Source organism: Cupressus sempervirens, chromosome 7 (genome assembly GCF_028749045.1).
Source record: "Cupressus sempervirens isolate cs-2001-9-10 chromosome 7, ASM2874904v1, whole genome shotgun sequence".
In the NCBI taxonomy this organism is placed as follows: Eukaryota; Viridiplantae; Streptophyta; class Pinopsida; order Cupressales; family Cupressaceae; genus Cupressus; species Cupressus sempervirens.
Genome location: NC_143124.1, coordinates 670,735,544 through 670,747,097, shown reverse-complemented (window position 1 = coordinate 670,747,097; position 11,554 = coordinate 670,735,544). Strand labels below are relative to the sequence as shown.

General features: G+C 34.7%; 1 protein-coding gene across 4 annotated transcripts in view; it reads left to right on the top strand.

Moving 5' to 3' along the window:
• Positions 1-1,439: 1,439 nt before the first annotated feature.
• The window catches only part of LOC149548448 (alpha/beta-Hydrolases superfamily protein), a 65,346-nt gene continuing 55,231 nt past the window's right edge, over positions 1,440-11,554 (top strand). The window contains exons 1-5 of one of the 4 annotated variants that reach the window (XM_089792514.1): positions 1,440-1,550; positions 1,628-1,839; positions 2,001-2,173; positions 2,954-3,090; positions 3,198-3,371. In XM_089792514.1, the coding sequence (XP_089648640.1) occupies positions 1,664-1,839; positions 2,001-2,173; positions 2,954-3,090; positions 3,198-3,371 (660 nt within the window). In that variant the 5' untranslated portion in view covers positions 1,440-1,550; positions 1,628-1,663. Of the gene's footprint in view, positions 1,551-1,627; positions 1,847-1,937; positions 2,174-2,953; positions 3,091-3,197; positions 3,372-11,554 lie in introns of all 4 variants that reach the window. The other 3 variants (XM_089792516.1, XM_089792517.1, XM_089792515.1) reach the window with 3 other exon arrangements.

Genomic DNA, 11,554 nt, shown 5'->3' with positions numbered 1-11,554 from the left:
AACTTAACATATAACTAAGAAAGTGAGAAGTCTTAATTTATTTTTTCAGTAGATTAATCACAATTTATCTTATCTTATTATAATTTTACTTATATATACATAAAAACATACTTTTTTCTTTAATTTTTCAAAAGTCCAAATAAGAATAAAATCCATAACAAAACATAATAGCAGGTCACTATGCAGGAAGAGTTGTTCAAGAGCATCAATCATTTGATTCAACCCAAACATTAGCAAGATTCGAAGTATCCATAAAATGCTATGTTTCTAACCAACATTACCATTTTTACTCTTTTTGTCTTCATATAGAAATTAATTCAAAATGACAACATAGATACATATAATTAAAAACTATTTAGATGAAAGATTAATTTAAATTATAATACTTATTGTATGACGCATTTGAAAATAATTTTTGTGATGATTAAGGTTACGATTGTGTTTACAATATATAGGTTATGATTTAGTTTAGGAATAGCATAATGACCCAATGCTTATGATACTATTTGATATTAAGATTTATGGTAATGGATCATGATTATTCTTTTTGATTAAGAGACTATTTCAATTTAATATATAAGTATCACTTTTATATTTAGAAAAGATATACCAATTTAAAAAAAATTTATCTTCAATATCAATATCTACTTTTATATATTTAATTCAGACAATAACAATGAAATTAGTGAATCATGAATGCTTCTAGCTGCAATCTATTTGATTCAATTACTAAACTCTCTACAATGGTTCCAATATCAACACTTAAGGTTTCCATTTAGACAAGTACAAATATTCAGTTGATTCAAAACATAGATAAATAAATTTCACTTAAAATTACATAATTAAATCCTAATAACAATATTAGAACAAGAATATATATTAAATTTCACTGCATCATAAAACATATCTTATTTAAGTTCCACAAGTTAATTACTCTACACTTCTCAAGTGTTAATAGCTTCTTCTTTAATTTAATTCCTTCATCGTGGAATGATAACTTATTATTTATATTTACTGATGAATTTCATGTATGTTGTTTTTTGCATGTATTGCTTAGCTTAAAAATATATCAAATGTAATATATATGTGTTTCCATACATATCAAACTTATAAAAAATTAACTTATATAAAATAAAATTTAATTTTGTCAATGTTAATTCATACCAAAATTATATATAATTAAATTTTAGTTTTTAAGAATCACATTTATATAGTCTTCAATTATATAGAAAAAAATTATATAGTCTTCAATTATATATAATCTAATTTTATTTGTTAATTTCTTTTTTTTGCCAAAATTAGATTATATCATTTTTTTAACGTTCAATTAAATAAAATCAAATTTTATTTTATTTTTTTTAATGTCATTTCTAACCCAAATTATTATAACATAATATATTTATCTTGGGAGACCTTATTGCAACCTCGGGAGCAATTGCTAGTATATATAAGGTAGTAGATAATGTGATTTAGACGAATTCGTTCACACACCCCCCAATAAAATGGAGGAAGACTGACGAAAGATTCACGTGGCTCAACGAAGAAAAAGGGTAAAATAACTAAAACACACAGTCTTGTAAGTTGTAAATTGGTCCGGTTATGTAACAGATTCGCTTTGATTTGCCAGTCGTGAATTATTTTTGGTTAGTAGCGAGAACTCGACATGAAAATCCTTTTCCATCGGCATTTACTTAACTACACTGGTTTCTTCATCAGAACTACTCCAACCTCAACGGGTTTCTTCCGCCATTCAAGAAAATCCGTTTCTTTAATCTCGACAAATAGCAGACGGAGGCTTGTAACGACATTTGCCGCTTATCAGAAATATAGCATTCCAAGGTACTAGGTAATTACTAATTTCCTTTTCATAGTTTCATGATCAGTTTAGTGAATTTAAAATCACTCAATGAGAAATCCGTTGAAACTATTCTACTCAGGCACTTGCTTTGTTTAAGTTTGGCCAAGTAATTTTGGCGTCTGAGTTGATTGTGTTGGGGCAGAAATATATCTATATCCATGGAGAAAGCTGAAACGAATGACAACGAGCATACAGTGGGAAGGTGGTATTCCGTGCCAGATTTACAAATCTGCGATCACAGGTTTTCTGTACCCCTAGATTACAAATCACCCGGGGACGCTTTGGTAACTGTTTATGCAAGAGAAGTTGTTGGTGGTACGGTTCTCTTTCTTGTTCTCCTTTGTTTTTTCAATGTTTTCAGTTACTGTTCTCAGTTTCAATTGACGGGGTAGGCCATCATTGTGAGTAGCTTTTAAGGGGTTGGTTCATGTGGGTATGTTTGATGGACTTGGGTTGGGGTTTTATCTTTTGGGCTACTTAGTTTATAGTTTGCTTCACTAGTAGTTTTCCCCTGATATCGCCATTATTAGGATACTTCAAATTGGCGGTTTATTGCTACTGCGTAAATTGAAATTGAATTATTTTACTTGTTGATTTTTTTGTACTCGTGGATGCCTGTACTGACGTTACTTAGTTTATAGTTTGGCTCACTAGTCGTGTTCCCTTGATATTGCCATTATAAGGGTAGTCCAGACTGCGGGAGCTGTTTGCCATTTTGTAAATTGAAACTAAATTGTTTGACATATTGATTTTTTGTACTCATGGTTACCTGTACTGACATTTTTTTCTCAAAAATTATGATTTTTGGGTCTTGAAAAAGTTTTCTAACCGCCATTATTCCTGGTGGTATATTCTGCTGCGTGCTCTGGCTGGGAATATGGGTGTAATTAGATGTGGGTGTCTAATAATTGCAACGATCATTTGGTAGTTAGTTTTGTTCTGATCAATGAAGAATCAATCTCCTAAGACAACGCTAGCGTAGCAATTTCGTTCCTTTCCATAACTAGTACAGTCGTCTCAATTTTATAGTTTTAGCTTTGAAATGAGTGCAATTAGTTATCTTTGTTATTTATCTCTCGTTCTTTCTTCTCTTAGCTGGAAAGGAAGACAAATCGTTGCCATATCTACTGTTCTTACAAGGAGGGCCAGGCTTTGGGAGTCCACGTCCACAGCAATCAAGTGGATGGTTGAAGAAAGCTTGTGAAGAATATCGCGTCATTCTGTTAGATCAGGCACGGTAGAGATAAGTTTTGTTTCAAGATTTTTTAAATGAAAGTGTTTGTAGGTTTTGAAGCTGATTTCTAATTTGTGATTCACCTGATTGTTTTCATGGTGGCAGCGGGGAACAGGCTTGTCAACTCCTCTTACCGTGTCTTCACTCTCCCAGTTTCCAACTGCAAGAGAGCAGGCGGATTATTTGCAGCATTTTCGTGCAGACAATATAGTAAATGACGCAGAGTATATTCGAGTCCGTATTGTACCAAATGAAGAACCTTGGACAGTTCTTGGACAGGTTAGAGCCTATAATACATTTTGTTTGGCTTCGACTTCAAATTGTTGGCATAATTACCAAGCTTGGAAATCTGTATTCATATAGGAAGGAAAAACTATTGTAATTTTTGGAAATTTGATTTAGATAAAACAAGAATGCAAAACATCATAGTTCCTGTCAATAGTATAATAGTATAATGCATTTAGAGTTATATTAGGTGAAATTAGTAGATTGATACAATTTTTAAGAATTTCAAAAAATGAAAAGTTGAATTTATTTGAAATTATATATCATGGTAAAATTTTAACTCGTTCTGTGATTAACAAACTGTGGAACCATAAGGAATCCATGCAATAGTTAAGGGTGCAAAGCAGGACAAATGCTAGAAGACATTAACAAATTGACACTTCCGCGTATTGGAGGACTGAATTTTAAAGAATGTGTATTCTTAATGATGATAAATAGGACAGGGATTGCCATGAAGACAAATTTGAAAGTGTATAGCTATAAAAAGTTCATAATTAGATCTACAACATTAGACAAAGCCAAATGTTATATATATATTGAAGACATTAACCTTTGGAAGTTAATGATTAATAAGAAAGGACTTTTCAGGAAAATTTGTGTATAATGATTTTGATGATATATGTTATAAGTGACAAACATCGTCAAATTTTGAAATACAATTCTGAATAATTTGTCAACCATGTAGAAGTTTACAATAATGATATGCTTCATTTTCAGTCATACTAATGAAAATGTCATTTTTGGAAGCAGGAAAAAGATCACTAAATTTAATTCCAATCAGAGAGATAGAGCAGGTCGACTAATACTGTTACATCCAAAGCTTCCTTGGCTTAGAGGAAGCAAGAAATTTATAAGTCTGCTTACAAATTAACAGTCAAAATCCTAGGTGTTGGAGATATGGCTTTGGGAGATATCTTTCTCCAAATTTAAAATATATAAATAATCTACTTTTTATCAAGGACATCAAAGGGTCCTCAATTTGAAGGGACAAGACACTGTAGAGTGAAGAACAAGGACAATGAAGGGTCAAGACAGCTAAGGGTCTTCACTTTGTAACAATAAGACAATGAAGGGTCAAGAAAATGTTTAATATTCTTCAAGAAAGAATTTGCTGATATAGATTGATTATTCTTTGCTGAGTGGTTGTATAAAAACGGTATTTTTATTTATTGTCTTTATATCATAGGGATGATGATTAATGCTTTAGTATTGACCTAGTTTTGGACATATTGTAAATCTATCTATTGCTCTTTCATTAATAAAATGATTCTTGTGTGGTTGGGTTTTTTCTTCCCTTCAAGTTAAAGGGTTTCCCCAAGATAATTTGTTGTGTCTTTTATTCATTTATTCTGTATGCTGCTTATGTTTATTTTTGGTATAATAACCAACACAGTATTAGAGCATATGTGATCTAGTGAGAGCTGGGGCAAATAATAGTAGTAGTGATTTTTTTTCAATTTATATTTCAGTGGGGAGATTATATTGCTAATAGTTGTTCTTATTTATGTTGTTGTTGTGGGTATAATATTTTTGGGCTCATCCATATAATATGTTTTGGGTTGTGTGGGCCGTTGGTGTTAGTTAGGGTTGTCGTTGCACCAAAAGATCAACCTTTCAATGCTTGATACAACCACTAGACTTATAGAAGACATAGGAGGTGGTTAAGCCATATCATGAACCCTGTGAGGGACATTGATCCATTGGCAACAATCACCCTCCCAATGTCACTCGCTGCAGCTTACGTAGATTCGAACTTGTGACCAAGCTTTGATACCACTTGATACAAGTTAGGGTTGTTGCACCAAAAGATTGACCTTTCAATGCCTGATATAGTTACTAGACTCGTAGAAGACACATGAGGTGGTTAAGTGATGTCGCGAATCCTGTGAGGGATGTTGGCCCACTGTCAATAGCTGGAATAAATATAAGTGTAGGGAAGAGAAATATTTTGATGAACTGATTAGCTGCATGAAGGCTTCGATATTTCAGATTGTTGAGTTTGGCAAAAGGAAAATAAAAGTATCACATTTTCCCTGTGGGTCTCAATCAATCTTTTATGATTTTCAAAGGTTTAGTGGATATAAAGCTTCGTAAATTATAGTGTCAAGGAAGAATGAATCACAAATATTAATATTGTGGGCTTCATTTCACATTCAAGCTGGGTTGCCTCAAATATTGAATATCCGACTTTAGAAATTATAAAGTCATGAACTTGGGGACAAACAATAATACCGGCTCTTGTTCACAAGGAACTATTGCCAATTCTGGTGTGTGGTGGGTAGCTCTGTAAACTTTGGAAGAGCAAGGTGTTGTTGAGATTGAAGAAAGCATGAATTGGGGCTGCCATGATTTATTTTTGGACAGATGCAAGTATCGCTGGCATTTATAGAAGATCACTTTTGCCAGCAATATGTTTTGGGAGGAAGGGACAGTATATTCCCTTGTATGTAAAGATTGTTTTTGCTGCACTTGGGCCTTTGGGAGGAGGTATTTTCTTTGATATTCTCAGTTGACATCTGCGAGAGCTGAGCGATTGAGTAATTGACTTGAGTACAAAACAATTTTATACAAGTCAAAGATTTTTTATCATGTTGTTTGTATGTATAGACTTCTAATCAAATCTGAAGGGTCATTAGTCTTTTCACATTCTTGTGGAGGAAGAAGTTATTCAGGTAGACATTCATTGGAATTTTGCTGTTGGAAAGAAAAATTAGTGACTTGTGAGGAAGATTAGACAAAAGAAAATATAAGTATTTCATACCCTTGGATAATTTTCACGAATCTTTTGTGTAGTTATTAATTCTTACATTAGAATAGTGAATCATGTATCCTTCTAGCATTGGTATTTTCTCTTTGAGATAGGTTGATCCTGTGAACTATTTTCAAAAATGCTTCTAGGATGGATTGAGGAGAGCACAATGAGAGGTTGCATTTAGAGGAGGAAGGGCTTGATGCATCCTGTGATGAAGTCACATAGGCTGAAGACTGGAGACACAACTTCCTACCATAGGGCTGAGTTGGTGGCACATAACTGGAGACATCTTTCTTCTGAAGAACCTATTCAGATTCTCTTGTGTTTAGTTTCTTCTAAAAGGAGGAAATGACATTTCAAGGGAGTTAAGTTCTGAGAATTCAAGGCACAAGTTGAGAGCATTAAGGTTCTAAGATCAGTAGAGGGGAGTTCACTTCCAGAGAATTTCTTTGCAATCTTAGAGTTAGGGATCAAGAGGGACTTCTGAGAAGTGAAGATGTCAGCCAAGTGTGTTGCAGTGTTGCAAGGTCAATTTGTGGGAAACTCTTTAGCTGCAGAGAACAAAATTGCACAGTCAATCTAGATTTGATGTTGGTAGCTCCCCAAACTTTTTCAGAGTAGGAGGCTGGGATGCGCTCAAGGAGGATAGTCTTGAACTCTAGCATGTTAGAAGTTTCAGAGGTGTGTTGAAAATTGTTCCTCTAAGGCAGGCATTACAGACAATCTTGAACAAGGAGGTCAGGAGGTCAATGCAAGTGCTTGGAACTTCAGAGGGAGTCACATCATTGTGAAGATTTGTTGTAATGTATATACGAGGTGAAATCCTTTATATTGCATATTTCTTTGTGAGAGAGAAATATGAAATGGAAGCCCTTGTGGTGTATATTTCTTTGTGAGATAAAAATGAGGCAAAATCCCTTGTAATGCATGTTTCTATGAGATGGAGAAATTCAAGGTGAAAGCCCTTGAGAAATGTGCCTCTTTCCGCACATCGGAGTAGCTATGGTGGATGTCATGTTAAGAGATTCTATGATGACATCACGTTGAGTGATTTCATGATGGGTACTTGTGTATATGCTTCTTTCCACACATGGGAGTAGCCATGGTGGACATCATGTTGAGAGATTCTATAATGACAATGCATTGAGTGATTGTGATGTGAGCTTGTGTATATGTTTCTTTCCACACATGGGAGTAGCCATGGTGGACGTCATGTTGAGTGATTCCATAACTTTATCACGTTGAGAGATTCTATGATTGAAAATCTTTTTCACGAATGCGTGTAGTGATTGTGAGAGTCACGTTGAGAGATTCCATGATATGGATATTTGGAATTATACCTCCCTAGCTAAGAGGTTGTGTTCAAGATATCTTTCTCCAAATTTTAAATATATAAATAATCTATATTTGTTAAAGACATCAAAGGGTCCTCAATTTGAAGGGACAAGACATTGAAGAGTCAAGAGTCAGGACAATGAAGGGTCAATACAACAAAGGGTCTTCACTTTGTAATTGTAAGAGATGAAGGGTCACAGCAATATTTTATATTCTTCAAGAAAGATTTTGTTGATAGAGATTGTTTAATCTTTGCTGAGTGATTGTATAAAGGGGTATTTTCATTTATTGTTTGTAGATCACAGGGATGATGATCATTTACTTCAGCCTTGGCCTAGTTTTGGGCATATTGTAAATCTGTCTGCTGCTCTTTCACTAATAAAATAATTCTTGTATGGCTGGGTTTTTTTCCCTCAAGTTGGAGGCTTCTCCCAGGATGATTTGCTGTGTCCTTTGTTCATTTACTTTGTGTGTTGATTATGTTTATTATTGGTATAAAAACCTATTTCTGGTATAAAAACCAACACCAGGAAGATACAAATTGTAAGATTGCCTGCATTCAACAGGCAAATTGGAAGACAAAATTGTTATTATTATTGGTGAAAATTGTGATGGAGTAAATTTAATGGACGAATGCAATTCTTAACCAAAAGCCAATGAAATCAGTATTATATATTTGTCATAAGGACATAATCATATCATTATGCAATATCTTAGCTTTCTTCTTTATCTGAATGTGGAGGAGATGAGAAATATTCCACCAAAGAAAAAATAATTATATCATATTTTAGAGTTAGAATTTCCAAATCAATGCTTTCTTCATACACTACCATAATAAGTACCATGTCAAGTGTATATCTTCTCAAAAAAATGCAGATGAGCATACAGAGGATCATGAATATTAAATGTAGAATTTTCACCGAAAAGAAAAATTGGCCATAAGACTTGATCTAAAGAGAAAAAGAGAAAATGGGAAAATAAAGGATTAGAACTATTTGGAATTCAACACCATAAGACATTTTTATAAAAGAAAACTTGAAATTAACAATTGAAGTTGTGATAAAAGTGAGAAATATGTAGTTTCAGTAATAGATTTGGTTGGCAAACTACTATGCATTTGGGACCAAGACTAAAATACTAAAGGCACATCCTTCTGAAATCTTGGGTATAATCCATATGACTTGAACTAAAATCTACAAGTATTACTCAGTTTGTCACTCTTTCTTCCATCAAGTTGACCTGCTCCATTGTAAACATCCTGACACTTTTACTGCCTAATGTTTGAATCCCTACTAGTAGTTCTATATAATCCCTTCGAATCATCTTTAGCCTTGCAACAATGCCATATAAGCAACAAAAAAACTGTACAATCTTGATTAAATTGACTATCTTCTATGCATCTTGATAAGTTTGCTCAAATTTGATACCTCTAGCATGGCATTTCTGCCTTCTAGTCTAAGTTGATTGACAATTCCAAGAATTTATGTAGTCTCTAGATCTCTATCCATTGAGTAATCTCCCCGAGTGCCATTAAGCATCAAGACGGGCCAACCATCTGCTGTAGCCTAAGCTATAATGGAGATGACATCACCCTTGAGGATTCCAAACCCTTGCATGATGAAAACAATCGCAATAAATGCTACTCTGGTTCTCTTGTTGGCATACTTGAACATAAGTGTGGCAGAGAGGATAATATCCTCTGTTAACCTTAGCTGGAATCAAAAGAAACAGAGAGTTGTCATCACAGATTTGGCCATATGGCCAAAGGAGAGGTTGGAGACTATGGAGCAGATCATCATGAGGATAAGCATCATTCCATACACTTTCATCCACCCTAATTTGTCCTTGAACCAGCTAAAGAAGATTTGTCCAACTAGGGTTCCACATAGGGCAACTCTATTAACGATAGCCAAGACATTCAAAGGTAGAGAACCAGACTTCACGTTGCCTTCCTCATAGTAATAGATTCTTCCTAGGAGCTTCAATATTGTAGAAAGGCAAAAAAAGTCACGAATCTGTAAAAAACCCAGGTCTACAATAATGATTATTGTGAAATGGTACTATTGCATTTTTGCAACATTCAAGGCATTCAAAACTTTTAGCTGCTTCTCCACCATGATTTAGATCTCAGGCTTCTCACTTAGCCCTGCAGAGAAACAAAGAAAAATAATTACTTTGAAGCTGAACAAAAGAGATCAACAAATGGCTTGATTTCCTAATAATTTTTTAAGAAGTAAAGAAGAAAGTGAACTAGTTTTAGTGTTCAGGACTCGCTGCATGTAAGTAGCTTGGTTTGGTGAGCCAAGCCAATTTGGGCGGGTCAAAATTGTTGAGTTTTAGCCCAGAAATCAGATAAACAGCATTAAGGAAAACATAAAGCAGATACAAAATACACCAGAAAAGATGCAAGACACACAAAAATATCTTGGGAAAACGCTTCTAGAATGAAGGGAAAAACCTAGCCACACCAACAAAAGATTTTCTTTTTTGATAATAAAATGTTTGAGATACAATGCCTTTTGCTAGATGATATATGTAACACAAGAAAGACTCTTCACTGTATACTGGAAGGTCTCTTGAAATTTCCAACAGTATAACTCTTTATCACAAATACAACTCTTCGTATTTCCATGCCTTAATGCAGGATGAGTGACATGTGTCATTGTATTTAATATTACAATTATCATAAATGTCTTTTTCAGCTAAAGGTGACTATAACAGAATTAATGCCCAGAGGTAAAGATTTCTATCACAGCTACAAACTCTAACAGTCCCTCTTAGCGAGAGAGAAATCTTTAGCTGAACAGTCACACAAAGCTACAACCAAAATGTTAATGATAAAATCTAATCACATAAATCACTCAACATAAAAATCCTACAAGAAACACAACCAATTTTTATCATGATGTTGTCGTGGAATCTTATTACGAGGTAATTGGTAAATACTTGCTTGTTAATAACAAAGACCGAAAGGTCAATTTATACAAAAGAATGAGACGATGTTTCCTTACGAAATGATCGTAAAGAATAGAAACATTCTATTCCAGAGAAAGCAAAAAACGAAAGCAAACTAAAGCTAAAGATATTTACAAGATAACTATTAACTAATAATAGACGTCTTATCTATTATTGTAATACCCTCCCTTAATGGTTAATCTATCTAACACACCAAGCTGTCCTCGGAATTTGACAAACTTATCAGGACCAAGAGGCTTGGTGAGAATGTTTGCAGTCTGATTTGTGGTAGGAACGTACTGCAGATCTATAGTCTCGTCTTCAACCAGCTGTCGTATGTAATGACAATGAACATCCACATGCTTGGTTCGTTCATGGAAGAATGGATTCCGTGCTAACTTGATAACGCCTTCGTTATCAACAAACAGAGTAGTCGGTCCTGCTGGTGACATTTGCATATCCCCAAGCATCCGACGAAGCCAGACAGCTTCACATCTTGCCTTAACAGTCCCTCTGTATTCTGCCTCTGTAGAAGAGAGAGAAACTGCCTGCTGCTTCTTGCTGGTCCATGTGACTGCACCGGATCCCAAACTGAACACATATCCAGATGTTGACTTTTTATCATCAACAGAGCCTGCCCAATCTGAATCTATGAACCCACTGAGTTTAGGATTAGAACTCCGAGAATACAGAAGTCCATAATCAGAAGTGCCCTTCACATAACGAAGCACACACTTTGCTGCCATCCAATGATCAGCCTTAGGAGCTGTCATAAAGCGTGAAATATAGCTGATTGCGAAGCTGATATCAGGCCTAGTAGCAGATAGGTAGATGAGGCTGCCTACTAGTTGCCTATATGTAGTATCATCAACGGAAGGAGAATCAGACTTGGCTGATAACTTGAGACCTTTCTCCATAGGTGTAGATGCAGGTTTGCAATCCTGCATTCGGAATTTGTCTAACAAGGCCTTGGCATATTTGGACTGAGAGATGAATATACTAGAAGACTGTTGCCAAACTTCAACACCTAAGCAATAATGCATGAGCCCAAGGTCAGTCATATCAAAAGACTGGCATAAGTGTTGTTTGATTCCCAGAATCAAAGATGCCGAACTGCCAGCCGAACTGCCAGTGA